Genomic DNA, 15,534 nt, shown 5'->3' with positions numbered 1-15,534 from the left:
TAAGGTGGCTTTTTTGAGTAATAAGTGAACCTGTACAAATTTTTTAGTTGTTATCTAATGTCTCTAATGACTTAACATATTTGTTTTACGAAAAGGACGTTGATTTTTTGAGCTTTGCTACTAATTGATTTTGTTTCTTTCAACTTCTGGCGTAATCACAGAAGGAACAGGCGGGAAGTAATTTCCTCTGAGTTATAAGCAATGTGTGTAACGTTTTTATATTAAACTAACGGTTTCTTGGTTCTCATTCTACGGGTTTAAGTTTTTTTTTCATTTTAGAGCACAATTGCAATTTTTTTGAGTGCATTTTGTCTCCTTGTGGAGTTATCATAATTTTGACTGGTCCAATTGAAGGCCAGCATAGTTGTGAGAATGCACAGCGTTGAAAAAACTTATATCTGAATACCTTAAATGTTTTTGTTCAATTGTTTATGCTTTTGGGCTGAGACACAGGTCTCTGGAAAAGTTAGTGGTTTTTTTTTTAGTTTTTGCCTATGTTTGTCTTTTTTTTGTTTTTGTACGACATTTACCTGAGAACGATAGGTCTCAAATGATTCTTGAGGACGTATAGCTGAGCTTAAGATTTCAGTTTATAGCTATTTAATCACATTCAAATTAATTTTGAAAAAAAATTCAACTGTCTCCTTTTTGCTTTCATTTTTGTCAGCATGTAACTCAATCGCACTAAATGGAAGTGTCAAGGCAGTCCCTTCGTAAGGCAGAGCTGTTGATGTTCAGATGTGGAGCAGTTGATGATTTACTGTTCTTGCAGACAACATCTTGTAATGATAGTGCCTTGAACACTGATGTCGTAAAATTGTTTGTAAAGTTTTGGCTTCTTTCTGTATTTGTTGTTATGTTGTGGGGTCGTGACTTAGTCTCATTAATAACAGGCCCAATTGCCCTCCTGAGGTAATGCAACCTAATGCATCTCTTGTTGTTGAAATTTGTGTCTGATATGACTTTTGAAGATATCTGTTTTCAAAAACGATTGGGTTTTTGAGCTTCTCCTTTTTTTAAAATCGCTTTTCGGCCAATTTGTAGCTCAGTCTCTGTAAAGACAGGCAACAACCCTTTTCCAGTGAGCCATAATTTAATCGTAATCAAGGATTTTGTTTCAACCATTTGTTTCTCGGCTTTAATTCTGCTGTTACTACGAGATTTAATAAAATATTTGAGATTTTTATTTATTCGAACATTTTAAAAGATTTTTTGTTCTTTTTAAATTTTAATTTGGTAGGTCCCGTTGGCTTTGAAATAATGCCCAATCGAACTTGTTTAATGCTCTTGTCCACAAGTTTATGGTTTTAACCGCTTCACTGCTATTTTCTCGAAAAGTTTAATTGATTTTTCTTCTAATTTGGCCGTTAATTTTCTTTCTTTTTTGTAGTCGCATGACGTACATTGGATAATGAGAGGTCACAATTGCTTCCTATGGAAAAACAAATGAACATTTTTTTGATTTCAGTTGTTATCTAATGATATTAATCACTTTAAAATTGTTTTCAAAAATAGAAACGTTTTTTTGAAATTCGCACCTTTTTTTGCTTTTTTGTGGACCTGTTTCCCAGTCTCATTGAGGACATGTCCCATATCTTTTCTAATTAAGTATAGGTTAATTTGTTTTGTTTAGGTTTTATCTGATGAGTGTCTGATTTTGTTATGTTTTAAGTTTTGACATCCTGTTTTGGTCGTAAATAATGGCTGTTATTTGATTTTTATTTTAGTATTTTCTGGTAGTCCTATTAACAGCAAGTTTTATCGGCCCTCTGGCGTGGCATTATCGTATTCCATTGGTAGTTCTTTGAACGATATGTTCTTTTTTGAAAATTTTCTATCGCTTCGTCATTCGATAGTAAATTAGGTCAAGATTGTGGATGAGCGGGATCGGAACATTATGTGCGTACGCACATTACCGAACTTCCTTGTTCGGATTTAGAATCGACTGCATATACTGTGTTGTTCGCGTAGAGTTTGAATCATAGTTTTTGGAAGTCCACGTTTAGTCGACCTTATATGTTGAGATCAAAAGTTTTTTTTCAACTTTCTTTTTGTTTGATAGGAAAATAAGGTTTTAGTTTTGACGAATGTGGTTTTGACAAATAGTGGTTGTAATAATGTTCGTTGTCAGACTCATTGCATCATTTTATTTGCAATTTTTGCCCGGGCTCTCTGGTAGGAGAGACCCAATTACATCTAGAACACTTCGACCAGCCATTATACAGAGTTGGAGCATGATCTTCATGTTAGAGTGCATAGACCTTCGATCGAAGTTGATCAGTGAATGTCACAAACTAAAACTTGCGGAAGCCACTAAAACACTTTCTACCTGTTTAAATTGTTGTTTCTTCATTATTTATCTGCAGAGTTAAAGTAATTTGAAGAAAATGCTAGTTTGCACAAATTTAGCGTATGTAAAGTAGGCTTTTACTTTTTGCAGTGATGTGCTTGATGGGATAAATGAGGAGGCGACCTTTACTTTCGGTGGTCCCCTCCCGCAATTAGAGGTCACATTCAGCACTTACAGGAAAGAAGGCCCAATTGGGAAGTCCCTGGCAGCCACACACAAAGTGGCATCTGCTCTGTTCCAGTTATACCCTGACAGAGTGGAGGCCAATCCAGAAAATCCAGAACACAAATTGGTCAGAATCAATTCAAACTTATTGTTCCGACCCCCACTTTAGTGGGGAGGGAGGAACTATATACTCAACTGGTTTTTTTGTTCAGTCAATTTTGGCCGATCGATATATTCATCGTAGAGCATTGTGAGTGGTATCATTGAAAAGCCCGTCCAGCGTAGAATACGGAATTCAAAAGATTTTTTCGATTTCCGTTTTTTGCAGGGAGTTATCGAGGTTTAAAAATTTTGTGAACATTCGACTGTTTTTGTTCACATTTTCAATAATTTTGCTAAAATTTGGCACAATTTCGCTAATATAATTCAAAATAAGTTGAAATTTTTAACGGCAGAGTGTTGTTGTTACCGTTAGAGATAGAAGAGCGTTGCTGAATTGTTTGATTGAAGTTTTAAGTTTTTTGGCTCAAATTTTTGATAAAATTTCAAAAATTAAACTTTTTTCATCAAAAATGGCACAAAATATGCTTTTTCGGTCCACTTCGTTAAAGTTTGCTAGACTTAGTGACCTCGAAACCTTGAAACAGACTCGATAATCTCAAAAAGCGCTAATTTCAATTAGGCGCAGTATGAAAGTCTTCTGGAATTAAAATTTTGCCGTTTTTTGCAGATTTAATTCGAAAATTATACAAAATGCATCGTTCTTTTTCTTTATATTTGAAGAATTCCACACAACAATTGGTCTAATTCGCAAATACTTGTAGCACTTGGTCGGTTTGCTGGGCGTGCGACAAAATCAGGGAGAGGTTCGACAAGATCATGGATTCTTAGAGTCAGACACTTTTTTGGTTTTTATTTTGATGCTGCCTTTTTTCAAAATATTGTGCTTTTATTTTTTTTAATGTTAATTACTGACAATATTTTAATTCACGGCTCCGTTACGTAAATTTGAGGCCGAACGTAGATACAGTTTGTTTTCAGTGAATCAAAGGGTTTTTTCGGCTTTGAGGAAGAGTTTTAGTAAAATTTAACTGAATGCTTGTCTTTTGCCTTCAATTGTTATTCTTTTGGCAGTCTGACTTTTTAAGTTTAACCACTCAAAGATCTAAATTTCTTCCTCAAGAGGTGCAAGTGAACCTTTTCTATTCATTCGGTTGTTACCTAATATCTCTTATGTTATTGAATGTATTTGTTTCAATAAAATTTCTGTGATTTTTTGAACTTGTCAATTTTTTATATTATTTTAGTCAACATTTTGCTTATTCTCAGTAAGTACAGGTCAACTTTTCCTGTTTTCGTTGTTCTGGTTTTCTTGTTTTTAGTACTACGAGTTTTCATACAAAACTTTCTGATTTTGGTGCATAAATTCCCATTTTTGCTGTTGCTTTGTTTCTTTTGTAAATTGCAACATTAATTAACAATCTACCTGAAAAAAGCTTTACAACATTTGAACCTGAACATAATTTTTGTTTTCATAACATATGGTTTGAAGGGCTGCGACACCGTTCTCTTGTAGAAATTGGTTTGAGTTTTTTTGCCCTTTGCTTGTTGTTAATTTTTGTTGTCATATGTCAAGTATTGTGTAATTGAAGGTCTCAGTGGCAAACTATAGAGAAACAAATGAACTTAATAAATGATATCGGTAAATAGCTAATAGTTGTTTTGACTTTCGAATTAATTTTTTTAAAAAAAGAGTAATAGTATTCTTCAACTTATCCCTTTTTGTTCTGGTTTGCGTTTTTTTCGTATTTTACAATATTGTATCATTTAGTAAATTAGCCTCGTTATATAGAGCTCCTAATGTTTTGTTGAATTAAACAATAATTTTTCTGGTGTTTAAACGTTTTAAATGATGTCTTCAGGGCTTAGACAATTTGTTTCAGAAGAATTTTGTGCAGTTTAGATACTTTTCAGTTTTTGTGGTTCTTTTTGTCTTCTCATTTATGTCTACTCAACTACAAGACAAACTGTCCACTCTTTTTGTCGAAAGCTTTTGTTGGCTAAGAGTTTTGAAAATGTTTGTTTTTTAAAAAAAAGTGATCGATTTTTGAGATCCGCCAATTTTATTTCTGTTAAATTTTAGCTAAGCATCTCTATATACAATTCACATCATTTATTTATTGATATACAATTTGCTAATTATAACGTCTTTATTTTTTTGCAAATGGTCTTTCTTCCAATTTTCGTGATTTTTGCATATTTGCCTTTTTTAGGGTTTTTGTTTTCTTTTCACAGTATCACAATAATGGGCGTCATTTGATTTACAAATGTTGTTACCTTCAAAAAATGCAAACGAAGATTTTTATTGTTTTTTGTGATCAGCTTAGTATTTAATTGATTAGGGGGACATCGTTTTCATGCATAATTTTTCGTGCACATTTTTAGTTTTCGCCTGTATCTGTCGTTCTTTTTGTAGTCGTATGACATATCCTGGATAATGAAAGGCCTCAGTCGCTCTCTATTGAGGTATAAAAGACTCTCTCAATGATTAAATTTGTTCCGTAATGTTTCTAATCAGTTCGAATTTAATTCTTTTTTTAAAAAAAGCAGTGTTTTAATGAACTTTGCCCCTTTTGCTCATTTCTAGTCGACTTTTTGCCAAGTCGCATTAAGGAAAAGTCCTTATTGTGTTCCAAAAAAGTGTCGGTTAATCTCTTGAGTATAAATTTTATCTGATGCCAATTTAATTTGGTTATTAGTGGTTTTCATGAAATGTACAAGGAGTTTTGGTCGTAATTAGTATTTGTAACTGTTTGATTTTTATTGCCGTCTTTTCTGGTAGTCATATTATGGTAGCCACAGGTTTCATAGGCCCTCTAGAGTAGATTGCTTTATTCTTTTAGTAGTTTGTTGAACGATATGTTGATGTGTTAATTTTTTTTATCTCTTCCTCATTTGGTAGACAAATAAGTGAAAAATGTAGATGAGCGGGGTCGGAACTTAATGTGCGAACGCACATTACCGAGCCTCCTTGTTTCAAATTTAGGGTTCATAAGAGCCCTCTCGTACACCTGTGGGACTCAACCTATTTTCCCGCCAATTCAATCGTTGAATTGTATTATTATGGGCCTATACTATACTTCTATGGATCAAGAATCAATGTCGGGGAAAAATCAAATTTTCTTTTATATCAACCATATTGTACCAAAGTTGCAGCCATTTTAATGTAACTTCTATCAAAAGTGACTTATTACAATTGTATAAATATGTTAGGGTTTGATTGCCTGAGTTTTGAATAGTTTAATGTTCACGAGGGGCACGAGAAAGTGCACTTATTTTTCCACTCGTGCTGTTTGCTCAGGTTTACCAATTGGGTGTGAAGAGAGATGTGAAGTTGATTCCAGTGAAGAAAACAGTGGCTCCATTTGACTGCAGTCTCCGAATTGCTCTCGCTCTTCCCGAAAACGTTAAATGCACTGGGTAGGTAAATCACTAAAAGACAGTGCAAAATAAGCGTACTATATTCTCATTGTAATTTTGGCATTTTCTTATTGGTACTCATCTTGCTCGATATTTTTACTCACAGTGATTAAAAGTTCTGAAAAAACCGAAGATTCTTATTTGCAAGCTAAAAGTGTGTGTACTTTTTGATAGAATCTTCCAAACTCAATTAAAAACTTCTTCATTTTGAAGTACTCTTGCATGATTATTGTATAAAGGTTTTCTTATCTAGAGCCGCTTATCCTCTATCTTTGTGATTCAGATGTATACTGTTAGTTTAACGAAATAGTGCAATTATATGATTTTTCCCTTAAGTGCTATCAACAAAAATGATCTGCGTTTCAAATAAGTCATTTTGTTCATTTGACGCCCCAGAAAATAGAAGCTGTCGCAAACATTTGATAAACTGAAGTTGTGGGCAGAAATGAACAGAAATTTGCGGAAAAATTTTTGTTTTGAGATTTTCGCTGTATTTGCCCCGGCTTAGTTGAAAAATGGCCTTTCACTAAAACTAGAAGTTTTGAGGGGATTTTTGAACACAGGCAAATTTTTATCTATTATGAAAATTTATGCCATTATTTTAAAGATGGATGATTTTTTGAAATCTTAATGTGAAATTCAATTTTTTCAAAAAAAAAATTGTCATGTGTTTTCAATAATCGATTTTGTATTTCAGTAATGGCTGCAAAGGATAACACTTAAACTCAAGTGTTTTGGCTCTTTCGAATCGGTTTAATAAAATTCTCGGAAAATATTAAAAATCAACCCATTGAAATTGTTTCTCCATATTTTGAGCGATTAATAATTGCTAATGATGTTTTACTCTGTATCCTCTTGGAATCTGACATCTTTGTTGCAGATGTTTTGTTTCGAGATTATTTGATTAATCCCGTTTACGTTTTTAGCTCAGATTGTTTGAGCAATATTTGCTATTAGTGAGACATGTGAATTTTTTAAAATCTTTGTGGAGCAAACGAATTTGGTACTCTATCTCGCTTATTGAGCAGATCTTTTACATATTTCCTTTACCTGTTTTATACTCTCGAAACAGTTTTGGGCGTTTGTTTCCAAAAGATGCGAAACGAAGTCGAGCAAAGCTCTGTGTGCGATGTTTTTATCTAGGTTTCCAAGTTTTAAGACATGGCTCCTCATGCGGTCAATCGTACTCTGGTGAAGTCAAAGTTTTTGACCAGACTCATCACTCTAAATTTTCTCTACTGTTTTTATTGTTTCTTTCTGACACATTGCTTTTTCAAATGCGTGAAGCACACTGATTGGGCAAAATTTTGAAAACTGTTTCCAAATAGGACAGGAGAAATGGTTTTCTTGAGCTAAGATTTGTTGCTCTCATACTGTGATGCCGCGATAATTAGAAACAAACTGGAAACGAAGATGTTGTTGTAAAATCGTTTTTTTTTTTTCGTATTTCGAACAATTTTTTTTGTATTTCAAATGAAGAGAAAAAAACTAAAAACTTGTATTCTTATAGTAATTTTGATGCCTTAGATGTTATGTCGCCGAATGAGGATGGCCAAGGTCTACCGTTTAGAATTTCGTTTAGAACGTTTTAGAATTTTTTAATTGCAGCTATATTTGATGAGTGAAAACGATAGTTTGCTCAATTATTATCTCTTTTAAGCAGTTTTTCTTCAGAAAGATGATTGCTCAGTATTGTTAGTTTCTTTTTAAGTACTCTTAAACAAAGTTTGTTTCAATAATGTTAGTCGAACAGGTCTTTTTCCACAATTTTTTGTGCTACCACTTTTTCGGTCAACTGTTTTCCAGCGACTGACTGACGAATTTTTGTAACTTTCCGTCTTGAGAAAAGGAATAAAGTGGTAGAGCCGGAGGGAATTTTTCTGTAAGTAGTTCTCTAAGAGCTTTTATTAGTCTTGAAATATGCAATTCACCAAAAAAAGGTTGAGGAGACAAATTAATGGTGTGATGGGTGGTTCTTGAAGTTTGCCTTGCGGTCTCCACAACAACGACATAACAGTAAGTTTAAACGTTATTCAGTTAACTTATTCTTCGAAGTCGAGATATCAAGCTTGAACAAATTGGGGATTGGCCGGATTCACAGCTTAGGAAATTAACAATATGTCAATTTTGTCAGAGCTGTTGTTGAAAAATTTATTTTTTTTTTGTTTTTAAAGGAAATGATCACTTTTTTCTGCGATGAGTTAGAGTCTTCAAATACTGAAAACGGAGTTTGTAGTTTGCCGTTATAATTTGTTGTTTATTGGTTATTTACGCTGTTTATTTTTTTTTCAAAATACTGCCGGTGGTTATATTGTTGACTTGTTTTATTTTTTTTATTTTAACCCTGCTATCAGTTGTGCGTTTCAATTGCTTGCTGGTTTACTCAAAAAAGTTAAGACGATAGTTTTGCAGCCTCTTTTAATTTGTCTTCCTGAAAGATTTCCATATCTGAGTACGGCTTCTCTCTGTAAAAAAAAAGCAGTTTTCCTTAAACGAAGACAAAAAGAATTTTTTTTGCTAATTTCCTGGAAGAAATGGTTGACGATGTTGTGCAATTCCCTGGAATTCCATAAACTGGGGCTAAATGTTGAAATTAGAGCAATTATTTTTATGATATTTCAGATTGTGAATATCATCATTATGCTCATCCGATTCTTTTCACAGTTCAACGGATTTAGACTTTATTGGTGCAGTGTCTTTTTTTAAAAGTAGTTTCTATTTTTTTCGGCTTTTTCACGCCAATGAGGAGTCAAATTAGAGTTATTTTAGTGACGCTTGAGTATCGAAGGGATGAATTTGAATTGGGTTTTTAGTATTCTTGTTCTTAATTGCTATTATTTTGAAACCGATGTGTTCTAACTGCGCCTATTTGCATTTTCTTTCATTCCTCAATGGACGGGACGGCTAATGCTTTTATGGCTTCCACGCTATTTGTTGCCAGAAAAATTTGTTATGAATTTTTGATTTTTGCCTTTTTTATTACGCCTCTTTTTTTATTGTTTCTGACTAATTTCTCCATTTTATGGGTGGTGGTTTTCATGACTTTGACTCTATTTGTTTTCCAAAAATATTAGCGATTTTTTGTAGTTTTTTTTGATTTTGTGTTTTTAGTTGTAAATTTTGTTCTCTTATCACTTGGTCCCAGTAATCACAGATTTTATCGGTTGCTGATGAATAATAGTAAATATAATTAGTTGTTTGACTTCATAGAAATCGTTTTTAATATTTTGACACTTGCTTTTCAAATAATAATAGTTGAATTTTGAGTATGACATGTTTTTGTGGCTTATCTTTTGGCCTTATGGCTTAGGCTCAAAAATAACAGTCCTTGTTGGCCTTCCAGAGCTGCGTAATGTTGGTCAAATTTTTGGCTCTATCTTTTGGCCAACCTTTTTACTGGGTGAGATGCTTATTTGTTTTCGAAATGTTAAAGTGAAGTTGTGATTCTTGCCGCCATTTGTAGTTCTATTATATGCCTTTTTCAGCCATTGGAACTGCTGAAGTATAATTTAAGACATCTCGGGTTTCATTGTATGCTGTGATCAGGATTTTTAGCATGTAGTTATGAGGGTTTTCCTACTCCCCTTACTTTCAAATAATTTCGATTTCTTCAGTTGTTGCGGCTTTATGGGCTTGTCTGTCATTGATTCGCACAAGGTTGCTGTTTTGTCTGCTCATTGGATGCCTATGCCAATATTTTTGTTATGTGGTTTTTGGCGTTATTTAAAAGATGTTAATTTTTAATTGCTTTTAGATCATTTGTTCAAGTGTGCGCATATAGGGTCCTGGGCTTTGTTGACTCTCCTTGTTTGATGTTGCTGTAATGATTTAAATTGTCAGTTTATCAGACCATTCCATTCTGTGGATTGTAATTCAGTTCTTTTCTAGCTATGTTTTTCATGTTCTCACCTTAATTGGTCTTCAAAATTTTTGTATTTTGAATTCTTTGTGATAGTTTTCAAACGTTGGCGTGCGTTTCCAATATATGACATGCTCTATATTACGGACCTTTCATTGCCAAAAGATGCTAAGAATATCAGAAATCAGTAAAAAAAAATTATATACACTATCTTGAAAAAAATTCACAGGAATTGAATTTTTTTTATTCAGAGAAGTATACTTGTGCTCGAAAGAGATGACCAATCGGGTTTGGAAGAAGAGATATGTCATCCTGCTTGAGGCATCTAGAGCCAACTTCATAATGAGCTGCTACAACCCAGGAGCAGCAACACCTGTGGATATCTTGCCTTTGGAAGGCTTCGTGGTTGACTACTTGAACTATGAGGAAGAATCCATTACTGACAATGTCGAGTACCCCAAAAGTTAGTACCTGTTTACCCAAAAGTGGATGTATTGAATTGGATTTGATATTTTACAGTGGGCTGTGCCTTGTGAATGGGCCATCAATATAACAGGGGGGATAGAATCTTATACACACTAAATAAAGTTGCTGCACAATTTAAGGTAATTTTAAGGCAAGTTAGAGTAAAGTTCAGGCTTTTGTTGTGGTGAGGCCTTAAATTTTACTGTAAAGTTGAGGTATAGTTAGTTTAAGTTAAGGTGAATTAATGAAAGGCAGATTTACCTTAACAGTTGAGGTAAGTTAAGTTATTTTTTTAAGGTAAAGTTACCTTAACTTTATTTAATGTGCACAAGTTTGCTCAGAGATTTCAATAAGTCTAACAACGTCGCTGCTAATTTTGCGTTTTAGTCAAGTGTCTCCCGGAAGGTGTGACGTCAGAGCAGTTGTTCTTCTTCGTGGCCAAGAGGGGCAAACTAAGAGTGGAGATGGCGTGTACTCTCAGTGCTGCCAGAGATCTCTGGTTGGACAAGATGTCATACGCCACCAGACAAACATTCAAGCCAGAACCGCCCATGGATTTGGGAAATATTCAAACCGAAAGTGAGTTATCTGATAAAAAGGCTTCAAATTTTACTGTGCCCTGGGGAGGAGTCGTTTACACTGATTCTCATAAATTTTAAGCGCGATGTGGAAAGAAGTACATTTGGAAGTTGTCTTTGGGAATTCATTTCTCCGAACTTATGATGAAAATATTTTTTGCGAATTTGGTTAATATATTCTGACAAACTTTGAAAAATATTTAGCAGCCCTCATTTCTCAGCCGGCTGTTATAGCGGGTCTATTTCTTATGAATCGAAGAGGAATAGTGGCAGAGTGTCTTTTTATTGATATTTTTGGAGTGTATTTAAAACATGAAGTAAATAAGGTCGCACGTGAAAACTTAGTGTTAAATTCAAACTGCTGAGTGAAATTAAGAGTAGAGAGAAAATACCGGGATTTTGTCATCGTAACGCATTTCTGAGGTTGAGCAAAAACAGTAGTTGTGAAAAGCGAGTAAAAATTTTTGATCACTTGACACTTTTTGGAGGCATTTTTTAGTTTAAATTGCCTTCTTCGATTAAAGCTCTTTTTCTGAACCATTTCAGTAGGTAACTGTACATTTATCGGCATTTTGACCATCTCAATGTTATAGTAGACTCTTACATGGAACCTTGAGCTGTTCATGCGATTTCTTAGTTTTAGAACTACGTCTGGGGTTATGTTTCCGATTAAAATTGGTGTATAAATTAAATATGGTGGGCTTTTGTTTGCATTTATATCTATTTAAGTTTGTTTTAAATGAAGAAAATTGGCTAGATTCAGTCATTTTTTGCTTCTTTTTCTTTTAAAACTTTTCGCTTAACTCTTCGGTTTTTCTTGGCTCGAAAATTATATATCATTCATGTTCACTTGTTTTTAGACTTTTCTAAAATAAATGAACCAATTCTTGGTTTTTTATGATTTTTGTTTTTTTTTCATCTTTCAAAGTGTTTTCCAATGCATTCGGTGTATTGTGGGTGCTCAATGAATAGAAAGAAATTGTATCTGAAGGTTGTTGAGAACAATTATTGAGATTTCGCAAGTTTTAGAGAATTATAACAAAAGTTAACCCAGTTTTTAGATTTGGTTCTTTAAATCTTCTTATTTTGCTGTTCTCATTTTTGACATCTCGTTTGTTTTTTTCTTCCATATGGTAGCCATTTGTTGAATATAAACCAAATCTATCAGACAATGCGTAATTAAATGAAGATTTTGGAGTAGAATTTTGTCAAAAGATTCCGAGAAAGTTTCGCTTTTCAGTTCTAGTTTGCTTTCTCCGTGTTTTGTATCAAATTCAATGACGTAATGATGTAAATAGTTTTTTAGTTTAGTTTTTGTTTTTAAAGGTATAAGTTGAGGCTTATTTCGAGTCCAATCCGGTTACGTTTTGTGGCATTATAAAGAATTGGAATTGTATTGGGGCGCTGTCTCTTTAAGATGTGTTCGCAAATTTTGATGATTTTTAGGGCACATTAGAGTAGTGATTTTTTTCCGCCAGAACAGGAAGTGGTGTACAAAAATTTATTGTTTTTCTGGCGTGATTTTTTTTTTGCTCTGCGTCTATAATTGAGTGAGAAAATTGTGTTTAATGAAAAATTTGTTTTCTCGCTTGTGATTTTTTGTTCACACGCGGCTATTTAATTTTGATTTTTAATTTTGGCGTTTTTATCGGATTTTTCTACGTGATTGTCCAAGCTCATTCTCAGGCACTTTTAAGACTAGTTCATATTTAATAAATAAAATTTTTTTGAATTGTGTGTCAGTACTTGTCCTGCTATGTATGTTTCTTATTTCGTTGAACAAAAATTTGTATCATTTTACCTGAGTTTACAGCTCTTTGGGCATTTTCAGAGTAATCATTTCAACTTATTTGGCTCAAATTTATTTTGAAAAGCAGTTGCTCGGCCAAACAATGTAGAAGCAGCATAAACATAGTGAGTATTGAAGAACGAAAGTAAAAATAGAAATAGCTTTTGATTGGGATCTTTTCAACAATTGCCCCACTTGGTACCTAGTAGAGAATCGCCACCCCTTCTTTGCTATACTTTACCACGATACTACTTGGCCTACAGGTTAGATAGCCGAATAATAGTTTAAGCGCAATTGCGGACCGCTGCTCATGACCATGCCTCTCATGCGCTGTGGGATGTAATCCGGAAATCACGGGTCGGTTATCGCGGCGAAGCACGCCCACCGACCCGCCAGTCGGAAATTCTTTTCGCTTTGTATTCCGGTTCGGCTAGTTGCCATACCATGGCGTATTTTAATCTATTCAATTTAACATAGTATGTGCATGCGTGGAAAGTTATTAGTCGTGATTGATTAATAAATGACTCGCTTAAATTCTATTCAAGAATACCCCCCTTTGCAAAGGGGGGGGCAATTGTTGAAAAGATCCTTTGATTGTTACCAGAAATAGTCACAAGATCTAATGTTTTTTGGTATGAGGGTTAATCCCTGTGTCTTCTCATTAAACAGCCAGAGTATGCATAACTACAAAATGAGATCAAGTTTGTTTGCACTTTAAAAATGTTTTAGTAGAGTAATATTTTTTCTGATTTTCAATTCCAGTTGGGGTTATGAGAATCAATTGTGGCTGTTTTTCGGCAATCTGTCGGGCATGTTTATTGCTTGCCTTTCAATTTTTAACGCCCCTTTATCTAATGCCCTTTTAAAAAATGGGTATTTTTGAGGGGCCTCATTATTGGGTTATGGTCTTAACATTAAATGACTCACCGCGTTGATATAGTGGTTTTTAATGTTAACAGTATCTTCCATTTTTACATAAAAATGTTCTTCTATTAGGTGGTATAATCAACTTAGAGGAGATCGAGATGTACAGCAGACTGAGTTATCTCTCTCCCTCTGATGACGTAGACACCCACCGTTTGTTCACCATCTTACTCGAGATCCTGCTTGAACACAAGATCAGTGACTCGTACAGATCCATGGTAAGTGATGGTAATTTATTTTGTTAAAATTTTTTGTTGGCAACTATAATATTGAAAATCAGTTTATGAAATTATAGTAAAAATACCCGTGGTAGATTGAACTAGACGAGTGCAATCGGGTGGAAACTGGTGCTTTCGCCATTAATTCTGAATGTCAATTTTCGGCGCTTTTTGTTGCTTTTCATCTTTCAGATTTTTTCTCTTTTAATTGCTATTTTCCATGAGACAGCCTTCTGACGCAATCAGATAATAAACAATTAATTTTTGTCCAAAAATGACCTAATTAAATCCTGTAATGTATATTTAGCTTCATTCATTAAATTTGGATTTATAATCTAATTAAAGGCAGATGTTCACCAGTACCATGTTTTGCTAATTTGATACTTATGTGGTATATAACACTTATATATCTTCGAGGTTCCGTCGTCTAGGTTTTCTGTTTTTTCTTACAGTTTGGGTGTAGATAAATGAATTAAAACTTTTTGTTATTGTTTGAGGCTTCAAAATTTCAAAATGTCTTCTGTCTTCAAAAGTCTTCTGAATTCTGCCTTTTTTTTGTAACTACATCTGGGTTCTCTCTATATGTTTTTTGTACGGTTTAACTTTCTTATTTGGCTGAGCTTTTTCATGTACTACTTACTTAGATCTGATGATACTGAAGCAAAGTCCTGATGTCCGTGATAAGTTCGGTACTCTTTGTCAGCTTGTATTTTCCAATCGCAAAACAAAAATCACGAAAGAAGTATGACCTATTAATAGTCAACGTTAGTCTTTCCAAGGCTATTATTTAGTAGGCGCATTCCTTTTTTTACAATCCAAAGGATTTGAATTGTATTGCGCTGCTGTCGTTTTTTAAGTGTTAAATTTTTTCATGTCAATGAGCAGTCAAGTTAGAGTTGTGATTTTATTCACGCTGGAGTAATAAAGGGAACGAAAAAGCACTACTAGTTTTGGAGCGTTTTTATCTCAATCTAACTTTAAAGTGGAGTGAGAAGATAGTGTTTGAATAAATTTATAGTTTTTGAATGAAATCTGTTTTCACGTTTGTCAATCTGACTTCTTCTTGAGCGTTTTTGTTCTTGAGCGCTATGCAAACGTTACTTGTGTACTTATTGGACCGAATTGCAATTCTATTAATCAATCAGGTGCGATATAAGTCTTTCATGACTTCCACACTGTTTGTTGCTATAAAATATTTGTTATTTTTTGAACTTGGACGGTATTTCTTATTGCTTCTGTAGTCTTTGAGTCTAATTCATGACAATTGTTGTTGCATCCTAAAGTGGTTTTTTCGAATGCACTGAATCGTTTTAGCTCATAGCTAATGCATTCTTTTATCAAGACGTAAATTATTTTTAAAATTTTTTGCCACCTTTGTATTTTTTACCCTTTTTATTGTTCACTTTGCGAGTTTTAATTTGTTTTATGACAGGTCTCATAGTTTGCTAATAAGGCATCGATAAATCTAATTATAGATTTGAAAGCATAGCTAGTTCTTTTCAAGATTTTGATACTATTTGTTTTCAACAAAAAATTAGCGAATTCTGTAATGTTTTCACTAAGTCTCATTTTTGAACAGTGTTATTGCTTGCTAATGGGACATCAACCAAAACGATTGGATGCCTTCAAATCATAGCTAATGCTTTGTTTTACTTACTCTTTTATCATTTTCCAAAAATCTCTTACTTCTTTATTATTCCTTTTGT

At 33.7% G+C, this 15,534-nt stretch overlaps 1 protein-coding gene across 1 annotated transcript in view; it reads left to right on the top strand.

Moving 5' to 3' along the window:
- Window positions 1–15,534, top strand: part of LOC142354644 (calcium-dependent secretion activator 1-like) — a 110,193-nt gene that overhangs the window by 30,246 nt on the left and 64,413 nt on the right. The window contains exons 11-15 of the mRNA XM_075406989.1: window positions 2,441–2,642; window positions 5,877–5,995; window positions 10,106–10,317; window positions 10,707–10,898; window positions 13,683–13,828. Of these exons, the coding sequence (XP_075263104.1) occupies window positions 2,441–2,642; window positions 5,877–5,995; window positions 10,106–10,317; window positions 10,707–10,898; window positions 13,683–13,828 (871 nt within the window). The remainder of the gene's footprint in view (window positions 1–2,440; window positions 2,643–5,876; window positions 5,996–10,105; window positions 10,318–10,706; window positions 10,899–13,682; window positions 13,829–15,534) is intronic.

Source organism: Convolutriloba macropyga, chromosome 15, assembly GCF_964194025.1.
Source record: "Convolutriloba macropyga chromosome 15, txConMacr16.3, whole genome shotgun sequence".
NCBI lineage: Eukaryota > Metazoa > Xenacoelomorpha > Acoela > Convolutidae > Convolutriloba > Convolutriloba macropyga.
This window is presented reverse-complemented; position numbering and strand designations above follow the sequence as displayed.